The sequence below is a fragment of the Mobula hypostoma genome, chromosome 3 (assembly GCF_963921235.1).
Source record: "Mobula hypostoma chromosome 3, sMobHyp1.1, whole genome shotgun sequence".
Lineage (NCBI taxonomy): Eukaryota > Metazoa > Chordata > Chondrichthyes > Myliobatiformes > Myliobatidae > Mobula > Mobula hypostoma.
The window spans coordinates 195207507-195224693 of NC_086099.1; the positions used below are offsets into that span (position 1 = coordinate 195207507).

The window sequence follows — 17187 nt, forward strand, 5'->3', positions numbered from 1 at the left end:
AAATTCAGGTTTGGATATATTTATCACAGGTACATTGAAACATACTGGCACTTAATCCCCTTTCGTTTAAGTCTTTGATTTTGGATATACTGTTTCAAAAGTTTACAAGAACTCTGTCTATTGCCGTTTTGCCTGTTTTGTAGACAATGGCAGGACTGTAACTGTGTTCAAACACATAGTTGCTTTAAAATGTAAGGGCTGGCAGATGATCAGGTCAGTGTGCACGCAGCGGACTCCACATATGCTGCAGTGGCTGCTTTCCTGGCCTTCAGTGCGACAGCAGTGATTGTATTTTGCAGTTGGTAGTAACTCCAGGAACAACGCCAAAACTCCCTCAAGGCACGCTGATGTCCCTTTAATGACCCGGACTCATTTAGGGTTGGGGGTAGTTCACGAGCTATCGAGCACATTCTCACTTTTACTAGATTACAGGAATTAATGAACCCTTGCATTCCAAAGGGGTTACTGCTGGGGTGTCCATGGACAAACACACTTTGGCACCATGTTCGGGTTATGTGACAATGGTAACAATGGAATGTGCTGATTTACAGTTTCTCTGTCTGAATACACACCAAGTTATTCAAAGGTCATTATTACTAATACTGCACATTGCAATCTTATCTGATGCGTGGCACACACTGTACACATCCTTTAATAAGCTTTGTCAATAGCTGGATGAGAAAGCGTAACCGTCAACCTAGTCCCTAACGGGCTCAGACATGGCAGAACTAATGCAACAACTGGGTTTACAACACTTTCCAAATAACCAGAGGGGCATTAACTTATTAAATGGGATTAAATTGGTCAATGGATCTTAGAAGTAGATGTTACAACGTAAACACAAACCTGCAATGTCTGTAAATGCAGAATGCACAAAGCAGCTGATTGCCACTCTCTGCGGGGACTCGTTTCAAGAATGAAACTCAGTGTGGCTTCTCCAGAGAGGAATAACTTGGGTACATCTCGAAAGTACATCTGCCTGTTGGGCACCCTCTTTTAGATTTAAGAGTGTGAAAATTAACATTCTCTCTCCTTTGCCTTCTTTGTTAAAACATTCGGGATAAGAGGAAAGTACTTGGCCACTGATGCCTGTGCTGTGAATTTGGAAGAGTTACCTAGTCCCGAGACCACTGCTGTTTTTTCATAATCATGTACAGTTGGTTGCTCAGCTTCAACTAAGCTTCCAACCACTTTTTAAAGCCTATATATGGGACCAATTTTCACCTTTTTCCAGGGAATATGTTGTCAGATCACAGGACCTTGCTGGGTAAAAGATAAAGTCTGGATAGGTTCCATCAATTGATTTAAATTATTAATATTTGGATACTGAGACTGCATAGTATTGTATACATAGACTGCAATTTTAGAGGCATTATAGTATTTTTATGTAAATGCCTTCAAAATTGCTAATCGTCTTGGAAGCTGCTATTAATCTTGTCAAAGGAGGACTGTCCTAATTTTTCTAATTAGTCTTCATTTGAAGTCCCTCTTTGTTAGTAATATCCTGTTAAGCTTCCTCTATACTCCTTCTGTCTTTTTTTTTAATCTTTCCTGAGCTATTCTGCCTGAAGTTATCTACAACACTCCAGTACCAATAAGACTTAACCAGTGATATCTAAATTCTAACACACTTTGGTTTTGTATTCTATGTTCCTATGTCATTCTTGGTAAGTGAAATGTCATTATCTACTTAATCTTGAACCACTTACCTCATAGAAGAAAAGCAAGCTCCCACTGATGATCTAATCATAATGCCATTGCATTAATGAAGAGTGAAGGGCTATGTGGGACAGAAGGGTCGGATTGATCCTGGGGTAGTTTAAAGGGTCAGCACAGCATCGTGGGCTGAAAGGCCTGTACTGCACTTTGCCGTTTTATGTTCTGTATTCTATGCATTGTCAGCTGGTTGTATTTAGTCTTATAAAAATGTGCAATTATACTGGAGTTGGTTGTCTAGTTACACCCTGAAAATTAATGAGCAAGTCTAATGGTCAGCAAACACTTCTTCTAACATGTTATCCAAAGTTTCAAGTATCTTACGCAGTGAATATATAATAATGCAAATGATTTGAGAGTCTGCTATGACCTATATACACTGGCACTGGCAAAACCAAGTCACTCATGCGATGATTATTTCATAACCCGGAACCCATTACTTAGCAAACCTGAAAACGTTGTGATCTGTGAGGAGGATAGCAAAAGACTTCAAGTGTGTATAGACAGGCTGGTGGAACGGGTGGAGAAGTGGCCAAAGAGAATTAACACAGAAAAATGATACATTTTGGTAGGGCCAATAGACGAAAACGAGCAGGTGTACAGAGATCTAGGGATGAGTGTGTATGAATGATTGAAAGGGTAAAGTCAAGTTGAGAAAGCTGTTTAAAACGCACTAGGGATCATGAGCTTTATAGATTGGTGGACCAAAAGCAAGGCAAGGAAAATGAGCTTATGATTTGGCATCTACTGGAGAACTCTGTCCTTTTCTGTTGAGAAACTTCAAGGCAGTATGAAGGCCACGGGTACTGAAGCAATTTAGAGAAATTGTTCCAGAGTTGGAGGACCTTAATTACTTGGATCTACTAGGGTCACACTCATTGGGACAGTGGAAGATATGATAGAGGTATTAAAATCATAAGGAAAAATTGTTTTTTATGAACGTGTAATTAGAATTCAGTGTGCACTGCTAAGTGAAGACAGATTAAATTGTGGCATTCAAAAGAAAACTAGATAAGCATCAGAAAGGAAAAAAATAGGGTTTAGAGTGAAAGGACATGGAAAGTATAACGAGTGGCTTGTTGCTGCATAGAATTGGCATGTAGAATTGATAGAATGAATGGACTGCACCTGCAGTGTAATCTTCCTGTGATCTCATGATTCAGATCATTTGATTCCATTTATGCCCTGGGCTTTGGTTCTGGTGCTATTTGTACATAAATTCCACCATATTTTCCTCCCTCTACATTGGGGGGGGGGTAAATTAACTTCTATAGGAAGCAGAACACCCATATGATACTGAATAGGCTTTTCAGACCATCGAGCATGCTACACCATTTTGCTAATATAATCAAAAGGTAGTTGAACAGGTACACGGACAGGAAAGGTATGAAGAGATGTAGGTCATATCCAGCTTGGCCAGTATGGATCAATTGGACAAAAGGGCCTATCTTTGTGTGTGCAAGACTCTGTGACTCCATGACTCTATGACATCATTTGTGTATAGCCTGTCTTTACCGCCAAAAAACATTCCACATTCTACTTGGAAGAATGTCTGGGGTTTGTCCAAAACAACAGAATGAACCTCAAAAAAATGAAATGCTAATATCTATATTACATTATTCCAATCAACTAATTCTCTGCTCAGTGTTTGAGAAGACGATTCTCTAATAAAAAGGGCATTGGATTTGAACAATAGCATTTGACGTTTACAGTTCGCAGTCATCTGGAATATTTGCATCAGAAAATAAAAGAATGCAAGGGTTCAGTTGTGCATGCCATGGAGAAAATTAAACTGTGGTTTCTGAAAACCTCCTACCTACCAAATTGGTGGCGTTTGTTCTATTAGCACCATTGTGTTACCAGTCCTCTCCACAAAAACAATTTGCACAAAGGCACACACTTACTGGCTCTAATAGCAGGTTTCCAACAGAGGGAGGCTGTCTAATAAAATGAGGTTGAGGCATCACACAGCTCTAAATGAATGGAACACTATTGAAAAGATTTACGGCTTGGATAAACGTCGTACTGCATTGTTGCAGACGGCAATGTTAAAGCAAGTACATTTATCAGTTGAATCAGTGAAGCCGGTTTGAGTTTTTTTACATTCGGATAATGTGGAAAACCAGTGCAATAAATTGATCTGAATACTTTAATACTCTTATGTGGAGATGGTTGAGGGTCTTAATCATTTTCATTCTAAACAAGAATAGATTAGGGGATCCTTTTACTTGGCTGTCATTGCATTTAGCATTCAAGAAGTTATAATATTGAGCCAGAATAGGATAACGGTGCAGAGATAAAATTTGTGACAAGCACTCCTTTTAAAGCAGATGGGGCATTGTGAAGTGCATTCCTCTGAGCCTTCTACCGTTACTGTGTCAATGTTTACTTTTTACCCTCAGCTCACCTATGGACCCTTTTCCAGACCTTTGAAAAAAAATGTTCCAACTGGGCTGGATCAAATTACTGGCTGCATTCCATGGTGCGGGTTAGAAACGTGAGCACCACGCACTGTGAAGGGTGCTGAAAGAGGAGTTTGTGTAAATTATACAAAACAGGAAGGAAACACAGGCAAACTCAAAGCCTGCAGTGGACAGTATAAGGTAACACTGCCTGTGGTGTGATGTGCCTTGGCCTTGGATACCTCACCTATATGACATACTAAGCTATATCCAAGCAGTGTTTGGCTTTGTCATAATATAAGGTGCTCTTAAGCAAGGCACTGTTTTAGGTGATAGAACTAGAGCTATGAAGTTATGAAGGTCTAATTGGTTTTTGAGCTATCTCAGGACTAAGTCTGAGACCTGAGTCTTGATGATGGATGATGTTCAGAAACAGTTGGGGATACTGCAATGATTTATAGAAGAAAATTGAAAAAAATGCTTTTTTAATTTAATAGCTGGAACTGGTCATCAGGGATAATGGAGTTCCATATTAAACTGCAGCTGTCTACAATATTTCTGGTGTTGAACGGTAAACAATTACTTTAGTCCCATTTGCTCCTTCACCATTACAATTTTTCTGAGAGATTACGGGTGATAATGCTAACACTAGCTCAACAAATTGTGCGACAGACAAATGGAGACTTGTTCATTTGCTTTTCACTGAGCAGTTAAGAAAAATACACCACTCTTTTCCTTTCAGTTGCGAGAGGTGAAGCTGTCTCATCACTTTAAGTCAATGTAAAAATGTACCCCAGCTCCTACCGAGGCTCAAGGAGATCTGTTAAATTATGTCCCTGCTCTTAATGTGCTGCCCTACAATCCCCTGAGGCTTTCCCCGTCAATGTAACTGATGTAATAGCTACAATGATAGGAGGTGACATTATCAGCCTCCCCACTCAGTTCACCTCTGGGCACATTTGCTTGGTTCCCTGGTGGCAGTCTGCCTGAAGAAGGCTGCCCGACTGAGCTGTCCACAGTTCCTCATGGACTAGTGGTTCCTTTCAGATGAAGAACTTGCAGCTATTTGTTGTGCTCTTCCCCTGTCAAAATGATCTAGAGGCCTGATCGTTACGCAAAGAGTTGCACATTATGTTTGTTTTGAAAAAACAAGATCTTACTGGCATGAGCTGTTGCAAATGCTTTGAGTGTACTTCTGGCCTAGTGCTAGCTGGGTCACATATGCTGCCGGAGTTTGAGTCGGAGGCTCACCAGCACCATCTCCGAGGGCAATTGGGGATGACCAATAAATGCTGACCCTTGCCAGCACTGCCCTCAAGCCATTACATGCAGGAAGGAAGATCTGCATGCTGACAACCTGTGACATGAGCACAACACAAAGGCAACCTGACAGCATCGAGTGTATCTTGATCTTTTTTAAATTGAAATAAAATCACAAACGTATATTCTTTTGGAGAAGCTAATCGCTGCATGCAAAAGCTACTTAAATATCTTTAAGAAATGCCAACTGTGTACATAAATAGAAGTATTGAAATTCATAGTAGCTTTGCTATCAACCTCAGCTTCTGTGAAGTGCGATTCTTTTTTTAATTCCTCCTTTACCTCTCACTCTCGTGCCCAATTTTGCAATATCAGGCAATAAGAATTAGAATATTTTTTGGCCGTTGTGGATATATCAGACCCAATACTGCAGACAGCTTTATACTTATGTGACAAATAAACAAAAAACTTGGAGCTTGTTATTTGGATATGTTTGTGAATCATTTAATTAAATTACTTTCAGTATTAAACATTATGGATTCCCAGTTTCTTTGTAAAGTAAGTCACATTTCATAGAGTGAATGTGACTCAAAGTCCACACATTTCATGGATTAAGTGTGTCAATGGTAGTTTGCTGGGAGTCTAACATCCTATAATTTGAAAGAGAAGATCTATTTCCATGGAATAAAAAGTGAATATTTAGTTTTCCATAATTTTCCTGCTAAAAACCTGATTTTGAATTCGTGAAAGCCACACATAATGTTTTATTAGTTAGTTTGAGACTCCACCAGGAGTTGACTGAATGTCATTACTCCATCACAATAGTATCATAGGTCTGCTGCTCCTTCCAATAGTGGATCTATGAAACAAAGTCAACAACCTGGCCTTGCAAATATTGAATGACCTATCAAATATTGAAAGACCTAGTTAGAGTGGACTCGGGCGGATGTTTCCTATAGTGGGGAAATCTAAGACCAGAAGGAACAGCCTTAGAATGGATGTCCTTTTAGAAAAGAGATGAGGAGGAATTTCTTTAGTCAGAGGGTAGTGAATCCGTGGAATTCATTGCCGCAGATGGCTGTGGAGGCCATCTCGTTGGGTATATTTAAAGCGGAGGTTGAAGAGTTCTTGATTAGTAAGGGTATCAAAAGTTACTGGAGAAGGCAGGAGAATGGAGTTGAGAGAGGTAATAAATCAGCCATGATGGAATGGTGGAGCTGAATCAATGGGCTGAATGGCCTTATTCTACTCCTACATCTTAAGGTCTTATGGTCTTGTGGTGATTGCTTTCCTGAGGTCAAGTTGAAGTTTATTGTAAGACTAAAGAAGGAGAACATTTCTCACCTTCTGACCTGTGCTGCATCTCCCCTTGCCAGTCCTCGATACTGACGGGGAGTGGCCATTTCTGAAGCGGTTGAATCTATACTCAGAACAAGGGTGAATTTTCGCAGAGTACTCCTGTTTTAATCTTTGCCAAAGATCAGTGGACACCTCATTCAATCATGTTAAGCGGGCTTCCATCAAATGTGAAGCTCAAAAGCACTTCACCTGCCAAACTCTGGGACCTTATCTCTAAGCAGTTAAGATCAAAACCTCCTTCAGCCCTGAATACATTTTTAAGGACTGTTATTTCTATCTCTGACATTTTTCTACCATTAACTTACAAACATTTAAGAGCATGCTAAACTATTTCTGCAGTAACTCAAATACAGACGCTACATACCTGGGAAAAGTGGTAACTCAGGTAACGTTGGTTCCTCTGTACTTACAGCAGTATTACCACCTGTAAAACAGTTACAAGATCTCAAATCAGACGTAGAGCATGCAAATGGCTCTGGAGCTGTTACTTGTAGTCAAACTATACAGCGATCCACTTCCTCTGGGCAGAATCTCTTTCTCTGTGGATGTGGATTCCAAATCACCATATCCACAATGAAGAAAGGGGATGAAGGTTATTCTGTTAGTAAGTGTTAAAAGATAATTGTGGAATGAATTCTGAGTTCTTGTACATTCAATTTAATTAGCAATGAATAATGCAATACCTCCAGTGGATCGGAGGAACTCAGCTCATGTGCCGAAACAAAGACTAAGGTGTGGGGGCTGGTGCCAGGGGAGGGAAGAAGTGACTGGGAGGTGAACACGCATGAAATGCTGGAGGATCTCAGCAGGTCAGGCGGCATCTACGGAAAGGAATAAAGAGTTGACATCTTGGGTTGAGACAGTTCTTGAGGGCCAGAAAGGAAGAGGGTAGAAGTTGAAGCAAGATGGGGGAGCATAAGGAGTACAAGCTAGAAGGTGGTAGGTGAAGCCAGGTAAGAGGGGATGTAGGTAGGTGGGGAGTGAGGAATGAAGTGAGAAGCTGGGAGGTGCTAGGTGGAAAAGGTAAAGGGCTGATGAAGAAGGAATCTCACTGGAGAGGGGAATGCACCATGTGAGGAAGGGAAGGAGGAGGGGTCAAAGGGGAAAGTTATAGGGAGGTGAAGGGAAGAGATAAGAGGGGAACCAGAATGCGGAATGGAAGAAGAGGGAAGGGCCAACTGCCATTAAACTTTACAAGAAGAAGAAGAGGAAAGAGAGAAGAGGAAAATGATCAGATCTAGAGAAATTGATGTTCATGCTGTCAGGTTCGAGGCTACCCAGACAGAATATGAGGTGTTGCTCCTCCAGCCTAAGACTGGTGTCATCTTGGCAGTAGAAGAGGCCACACACTGGTAGGTTTGGTCTTTCACAAAATAAAACCACTGTTTTTGGAACCTTTGGTGGCCTTAATTGATAAACTGAATTAGAGAAAAGGATTATAGCAAAAAAGAGATCGCTTTAAAACTCTTATCATTTACTTATTTTCCTACCTAATTTAACGTACAGATAAAAGAAACAATAGTTCCAATCTTTTGTATGCACGCATAACAACAACCTTGTAACTCCTGGTGAAGATCGTTTGCATTTCAACAACGCCACGGGGCTATGTGGACATGATGTATAGGGACCGTTTCTCCGAGACTACATACTCCCTTTGAATCGGCAGTGGTCTATTTGAAGAATTTTGAACCAATCCCTTTGTTTCTACACCCTTGGTTGGAAAGAACTGGTAACAGATTTACAAAGGGCTGACCCTTCTTTTGCCCATCTGTGACTTGCTAAAATAAATTCTCTACAGAAGCAGTATTTGTTGAAGGTGTAACTGGTGTGCAAACAGCTACAGATCATGGCTGTGTACAGCTGAAGCAATGCCACCTTAAGCTGCTTCAACCACTCGCTCCGGCTGCTGTACAATTCCGCTGTCGGCCGCCAACAGACCCACGGGCCAAGCGATACCTTCAAAACCGCTGCACTAAAAAATAAAATCAGCCTCATTCTCCACCATGCTGCATTTCACAGACGAGGAGAGATTCCTACCCCACAGCAGGGAAACTGCAAAGCACGCATACAATTGTCAAATTATCGACAGGCCAGGCTGCAGACCCCAAGCTATGACTGGAGGGGAACAATGCAGTACCAGCTAGTGTTCCTACTATCATCCAAACCCCACCCTCTTCTAACACTGTGCTTGCCATGACAGACATAACAAAACACACAGTTTGGAATTGTTGCAGTGTATTTTAGGGTCATAAAACGAGAACAGATTGACATGAGAGTAACAAAGGTAAATCAGAGGGGATGGTCTCACAGGGTTGATGCTAGTGATTGCTGGAAGCACAAAGTAGAAAATTAATAGAGACGTGACACTTTTGTCAGGGTTAATTAAATACTGTGCTCCAGACTGATTGAACGATGTCACCAGGCCGCGTTACTTCTTCAGGCTCGTTTTGTTAAAACTATTTTATAGAAAACAAAGCTCTCCATGTCAAATGCAGGATTTGACATCGGCAGTTAGATGAAAGGGCTGGGAAAAAAAAACATATTTTTGCCTTTCTTGCTAATGCTAAACACAAGTACGAGTCCTGGCAGCTGCTTGTACTCACATATGCACATTCATTTTTGTGGACGTCATGACCACAACGGACAAAATAGTTTCTGTCTTTGTCATCAGTTTCTATGATACTATGAAGCAGCAGTGAGATTAACACCCATGGCCAAAGACAAATTTCTCCCATGAAACTCTCAGGCTCATTTGGATTGCATGCTTTGACTACGTGTTAATATGACTGCAAAAACTGTGTTGCCTGTAAGACTGTAACAAATGATTCAGTTTCAGTTTAATGCAGTGTATTTTTTATTCTAAAGCAGTGTTACAGTGCCCAGTAAGGAATAACAAACGCCAAAACATTAGTCCCAATTAGCTGGAGGAAGGTGTTGATAGTAGCAGATTTGTAAGGATAAGCTGTACATATTGGATGATAGATGATTTGCTTTAGTAATTCTTGGCTTATTAACAAGATAGCATAAAGGAAATGAATGTGGGAGGTTAGTGATGGTGTTAGGAGGATGATTTATGCACCTGTAAAGTCGAAGCCATCACCTGTTCCACTGTGGCAGTTTCCAAGCTCGTCGTCACACTCATCTGTGTCCATTGTTGGAGCAACTGTTGGGACTGCAATTGAAAGATCAATGTATTAAGGACCTGCAAAACTCTCATGCATTTTAATATACTTATTAAATGTAATTAAAAACTATTAGGCCCATTCAACACAGCTTCTTCTGCCCCCCCCCCCACTGATTCATCTTGCTTAAGTGGAAACGATCTGCACATGAGCCTTCAGGGTGAATACAGACAAGCAAGTAGATGAGGAGTCAGGCGTCACTGCACATCACAGCAAAATACTCACCCGCTGCTTGTAATAGCATTCTTCAACAAGGATTGGTGTTGTGAAGTAGGAACAAAAACCATGGTATGCATCCTGTTGAAGGAGACCTAGAGCTACAGTGCCCCTGGTGAGTCAGCACTCCCACAAACTGGCTGTGAGTTTATGCCTCCCTTTAGAGACTTAAGAATAAACCATAGGCTGGCATTCTGGTGTGGTACCAGACTTTCATCTTTCAGTGAGATATTGCACCAAAATGATCTCAAAGTTCCTCACTAACATGTTTTGCAGGGAAGCAGAGGAATTTGCTCTGGTGTTCATGCCAAAATACAATTGGCAAAATATCATGTTACCTATTCATTACATACTTCTGGTGTGGGGAAGCTTGCTGTGCGTCTCAGACATCCCACCCTGCAAAAACTCATTTCAGGGAGGTAGCACCATCAATCTGCGGGAGACTCCCGGAACTTCCGGGAGAGGTGGGATGTCTGCAAAAGAGTAGCTCGTTAGCAGCTAGCCAGCTAGTTTAAATAACGTTAGCTATGCTAATGAACAAATGACACCTGTTAAACTCACCTCAACATGCCTTTTACAGTCTTAACCCACCATGGGCAATAGAAAAGTCACTGTTGCAAAACAGTGCAGCGAGCAACACTGTCATTATTTTTGACCCCTATTAGGCAGGGGTACACTTTAGGGTAATCTGGGGTGACATACGTTTTATATTTTCTTTTTTTGGAACACTCTGCCATGACGCGCGCTCGCTCTCTCTCGCTCTCTCTCTCTCTCTCTCCCGCTCCCGTAGTCTCTCTCGCGCTCACTTTCTCTCTCAGAAAATTTGATTTCCGGGACATCTTATATAATTTGTGGGCATTAGGGAGCCACTATTAATATGCGGGAGACTCCCAGAACTTCCGGGAGAGGCGGGATGTCTGGCGTCTCATGAAACTATTCCCACTATCTGAAGAACTATCGAGGACCAGTGGACATGGAATGAGTGGAATTGGCAAAAGATCCAATAATAGCAAGAGAAACAAAGAAATCTCTTGTGGAGTGAGTAGTTAGAGACAAGAATGCACTAAGTTCATTACACGGGTTCACAGGTTCATTTCAGACCCAACAAGCTGAAGAGTTCATGTTTCATTCTGTGATTCTCTAAAGCATCTTGCTGCTGGTAAGTTAACTCACTGGATCAGAAATCAAATCAAAAATCATCCTGATCTGCATGGGCCACTGGTTAACTCATCCACATCATGGAGCCTGTCAATTACTTTTACTCAAAAAGGCTGTTATCCGGGTTAAAATCAAGTCTTTGGTAAGTGCACTATGTCCTTTTGGAGTCAAGGCTCTCATTATTTTCCTGAATATATGGATGTCATTGGTGAGGATCAAGAAAGCAGCATTGGAAAACACTTCACACTTGAGCAGCTGCAGTTCATAGACATACTGGGCTATAAGACTGTTCAGTCTGGCAGACAGTTTTGATTGCTAGGAGTTAAATTGAAATTAGCTTTTGAAATGTCAGAAATACGCCAGCATGATTTAATAGATTTTAAAGATTTAGGTGGAATAAACCATATAGTAAAGAGTTAGAGTGAGTGCACTGCAATCATACTGATTGTTTAATCTGTTCATAATTGTCAATGTTAATACGCTCATTAAATAGGCCAATGAACTGTGCTTGGGCAACTGTCACACTACTTCCCCGGTAGAACATGTTGCTACTAAAACTCTCTGACTCTGTCTCACTCAAATAGGTCTCCAAAGAAAAGGATCCTCCACAGGCCTGAACTATACAATTATTTCAGTGATGCAAAGCTCAGCGTAGTGGGCATAGATACTGAGGGCCCAGCTCACGCAGGGGTGTGTTCTGATATAAACTTGGATTAAAAATATGAAAAATAATGGTAAAAAATCTGTGGGTTTAACAGCTACAATAACTGTTGAGCCATAAATATTGGTGGCTGCACCAGTCTATCAAAACACAGATCGAAAGGATACAAGCACTTAGCTGCTGACCTATTTTATTGTGTTAAAATAAGAAGGCAGGAAGTATTGACAGCTAGAATAACAGTACCTGATCTTTTTTTTTGGTCTCAATTATTACAAGCTGTAGAAGTAATCTGAATACTTGAAGAGCTCGTATTTAATTTTGGTCTCATTGAAGTTGAATTTAAGATCAGCACTGGGAGTTGAACTTTTAAATGTCACTAAATGTTACCATGTTTGCACATTATTTCAAACTAGATTAGTAAGGCGAAATTAGGTAACTGAATGCCACAAGGACAAAACATCAGAATTCCTCTTCTGCCTGCCCCACTCTGCAAAGGAGAGCACTGAATTTAATTTAGCATTGTCTTTACATTAAATAATCTATATAGTAAATGTGTTGGTAAATACAGGGGCATGCGAAAGCTTGGACACCCCTGGTCAAAATTTCTGTTACTGTGAATAGCTAAGCAAATAAAAGATGACCTGATTTCCAAAAGGCATAAAGTTAAAGATGACATATTTCTTTAATATCTTAAGCAAGATTATTTTTTTTATTTCCATCTTTTACAGTTTCAAAATAACAAAAAAGGAAAAGGGCCCGAAGCAAAGGTTTGGGCAGCCTACATGGTCAGTAATTAGTAACACCCCCTTTGGCAAATATCACAGCTTGTAAACGCTTTCTGTAGCCAGCTAAGAGTCTTTCAATTCTTGTTTGGGGGATTTTCACCCATTCTTCCTTGCAAGAGGCTTCTAGTTCTGTGAGATTCTTGGGCCGCCTTGCATGCACTGCTCTTTTGAGATCTATTGACAGATTTTCGATGATGTTTAGGTCGGGAGACTGTGAGGGCCATGGCAAAACCTTCAGTTTACGCCTCTTGAGGTAGTCCATTGTGGATTCTGAGGTGTGTTTAGGATCATTATCCTGTTGTAGAAACCATCCTCTTTTCATCTTCAGCTTTTTTACAGACGGTGTGATGTTTGCTTCCAGAATTTGCTAGTATTCTTCCCTCTATCAGTGAAATGTTCCCCATGCCACTGGCTACAACACAAGCCCAAAGCACCCCCGTGCTTAACAGTTGGAGAGGGGTTCTTTTCATGAAATTCTGCACCCTTTTTTCTCCAAACATACCTTTGCGGCCAAAAAGTTCTACTTGAACTTCATCAGTCCACAGAACTTGTTTCCAAAATGCATCAGGCTTGTTTAAATGTTCCTTTGCAAACTTCTGATGCTGAATTTTGTGGTGAAGATGCAGGAAAGGTTTTCTTCTGCTGACTCTTCCAGGTCATATTTGTGCAGGTGTTGCTGCACAGTAGAACAGTGCACCACCACTCCAGAGTTTGCTAAATCTTCCTGAAGGTCTTTTGCAGTCAAACAGGGGTTTTGATTTGCCTTTCCATCAATCCTACGAGCAGTTCTCTCAGAAAGTTTTCTTGGTCTTCCAGACCTCAACTTGACCTCCACCATTCCTGCTAACTGCTATTTCTTAATTACATTACGAACTGAGGAAACGGCTACCTGAAAATGCTTTGCTATCTTCTTATAGCTTTCTTCTGCTTTGTGGGCATCATTTATTTTAATTTTCAGAGTGCTAGGCAGCTGCTTAGAGGAGCCCATGGCTGCTGATTGTTGGGACAAGGTTTGAGGAGTCAGGGTATTTATAAAGCTTTGAAATTTGTATCACCTGGCCTTTCCTAATGATGACTGTGAACAAGCCATAGCCCTAACAAGCTAATTAAGGTCTGAGACCTTGGTAATGGTTATCTGAGAGCTCAAATCTCTTGGGGCGCCCAAACTTTTGCATGGTGCTCCTTTCCTTTTTTTCACTCTAAAATTGTACAAAACAAAAATAATACACTAATCTTGCTTAAATTGTTGGAAAAAAATGTTTCATTTTTAACTTCATGACTTTTGGAGTTCAGTTCATCTTCTACTCACTTAACTATTCACAGTGACAGAAATTTTGACCGGGGTGACCAAACTTTTGCTTGCCACTGTACTTAGACAAATATTTTTATTGCAATGAAGCAGCCTAACCCCAAAACTGGATTCAGATAGGTGACAAGCAGTTACACGTGTCAACAAACAGCACTGCACACGATTGTACACATTAACCAAACTTCTCAACACGTTGATTAAGGAATTCAAGAAGGCACCTTACAATCCTCCTTTCAAAGCCAGTTAGGGAACAAAGACCAGATTCCATGCCTCATAAATAAAAAATAAATATAAGCACTCTTCTTCATTAACTTATGCTTCAATCTGCTTTAATGGAAATTTTATTTAAATACATTTTGCAATCATATTGCTTAAATAATGAATTTTCAAGGAAATGTATATAGCTTGGTCAGATCAATTGTGAAATACAATCAACTAAGAGGTACCTCTTTTAGGGAGAACAATCGCAACTTGATGGTACAGTGCGATTTGAATGGGGGAGCTATACTGTAGCTGATCTCAATGCCTCAGCTCCTCCGCCTCCCACCCTTGATGCCCAACTGACCCTACAGTGCAGTGGGATCTTTTAATACCCATGAGAAAGGACAAAATTTGGGTTTACCAACTGATTCGACAAGTGGTACATTCCTACATTGCGACAGCCCTTCAGAACTGCATTCATTGAAATGTCAGCCCAACCTGAAGCTGCATTGTGAGCTGAGTAACCACTTGCTAATAAATGCTGACATTATTACACTCAAAATGTTGGTGGAACTGCTGCGTTTCACCAGCATTTTGTGTGTGTTGCTTGAATTTCCAGCATCTGCAGATTTCCTCGTGCTGACATTATTAAAAAGGTTATAGATATTCAATTACAATGATGAGGAGAAGATTAAAGAAAGACTTTCTAATTCAGAAAAGCTTAAATCTAAGATTGCATCTTCTGATTGGTGAAGTGAAAGAAGAACATGCAAAATTATAGTCTTTACTAGGCAAATCTGGACAAGTTCTGGAAGTTACAATCATTGGAAGGACACGTAGGTGTGCCCTCACTGTTATATCGTATTGGTGTGGACATGTTCATGTGTTGGCATGTGGCCAAGTGGTTAAGGCGTTCGTCTGGTGATCTGAAAGTCACTAGTTCAAGCCTTGGCTGAGGCAGTGTGTTGTGTCCTTGAGCAAGGCACTTAAACACACATTGCTCTGCGACGACACTGGTGCCAAACTGTATGGGTCCTAATGCCCTTCCCTTGGATGACATCGGTGGCGTAGAGAGGGGAGACCTGCAGCATGGGCAACTGCTGGTCTTCCATACAACCTTGCCCAGGCCTCCGCCCTGGAAACCTTCCACGGGTGCAAATCCATGGTCTCATGAGACTAACGGATGCCTGAATTGAAGGACATGTTCATAAGTACACAATATCTCTTTTCAGTAGCGCATGGGATGAGAGATAGTGGTGAGTATGTGGGTACACCTCAAAGAATGAGGGAGTGGCCTCCAAAAGAGGAGTGCAGCACAGAATTTAGTCAATACATCTATCCTGATCATTTTAAATATCAGCATCTAATATTAGATTTGGAGGGCATCACATTATCACTCAACAACAGGGAAGAGGAACACAAAATAGATATAAATATTGTTATTTCTCTTGATGGGTAAATTCAATTTGTGAGTCACAAAGACTTTTCTGTGGTTAAACACATCAGCAGCAAGGAGTCTAATGGTATGAGATCACATTGCTATTTTAATGGGGGCATTAACCTGCTTAGTTCAAACCCATTATTGTTAAAATAGTGTTAAAAGAATTGCATGCCTTTTTATGTTAAATGAAATTTTATCCCATCGCGCACAAGTAGCGGGGGTAAAATGTTCATTTGCTCTCAGGAAATAGATATTTTTACATTGGTGTAAACTGGATCATGTGCTGTACCGCATTGTAAATTATTATAGTTTTAAAAGTCACAGACATTTTATAACTAAGCTAGACGTTGGTTTTCAAATATCCTCTAGTCTATTTATAAGGTTATATGGCTGCTATATAGCAATGTTGTAACCACTAAAATACATGTCCTCTGCACTAACTGAAGGAACACTTGCACTGGTAAATGAAGAAGACAGAGCGCAAAGCTTCAGCTTTTGTTGACACTCAAAAAATAGTCAATGAAGATTGAACAGCAAGTGGAAGCGTTGATCTCAGTTATTTTGTCTTTTGTTCAATCTTCCACCTCCCTTCCAAGGCTATTACCACATTTGATAGATGCAGTACTCCAATCAGTGAAGACACAGGTCATTTAAAAAAACACAGTACCTTCGATTTCACATCCCAACAATTCCATGCGTAGTCCCAACCCAGCAGGCGTTGCTCGCTCAGGGTAGACACGAATATATCTTGTGAAAAGTCGTTCAAACTTCCGAATTTCCGGCGTATCATAGTTGGTATTTCCTTCAAATACCTAGACAATATGGAAAAAGTAGTCAGACATTAGTCGAATCCATTAACAGAAATGCACACGAGAAAAAAATATGCTCATTCCTGAAACTAAGTTTACTTAGTGTATCCATAATATGCAATCAATTTTCACAGCCCAGCGATATTTGTAATTATAAAATTGATCCTGAAAATTCAAAACTTGACAGTAGAATTCTAACTGGAATTATGTACAATAAGCATAGGATTGTATATTAATTCAGTAGAACTAATTAAAAGTTTTCATGGGTATTACACAATAACAGTAAATAACAAATCAATATCCAAAAGTAAATTGAAGACTGAGTTTCATCACGAAGACAGGTCATGTATCCAACAGCTTTTCTTATTAAACAACTATGCTCTGTGCCAATTTACCATCCAAATAAAGGGGAGATAAACATACCAATTTTCATCTCAACCAATGGCAACTTATTGTGATTTAAGAAACTATCACAAAAATGTTACCATAAGAAATTAAACACCAATTGAAGCAAAAAGAAAATGTCATATCTACCTATAATATTCTGCCTCCAAAATTCATTTCATTTAAGTCAGGTGAAGGAAGTATATGGCCTGTTTATTGCTATAAACTAGTGATGGATCTCCATAAAGGTTTGCTCCTAAATCACCAGTACCATGGAATCACACCAACTACTGGAAAAAAGGTT

At 40.3% G+C, this 17187-nt stretch overlaps 1 protein-coding gene across 4 annotated transcripts in view; it reads right to left on the reverse strand.

The window, feature by feature from the left end:
- nrp1a (neuropilin 1a) overlaps positions 1–17187 on the reverse strand; it is a 197720-nt gene that overhangs the window by 24919 nt on the left and 155614 nt on the right. For 3 of the 4 annotated variants that reach the window (XM_063044350.1, XM_063044351.1, XM_063044353.1), the window contains exons 11-13: positions 16358–16502; positions 9817–9909; positions 7102–7161 (exon numbers count right to left, since the gene is read on the reverse strand). In XM_063044350.1, the coding sequence (XP_062900420.1) occupies positions 7102–7161; positions 9817–9909; positions 16358–16502 (298 nt within the window). The remainder of the gene's footprint in view (positions 1–7101; positions 7162–9816; positions 9910–16357; positions 16503–17187) is intronic. The other variant, XM_063044352.1, reaches the window with a different exon arrangement.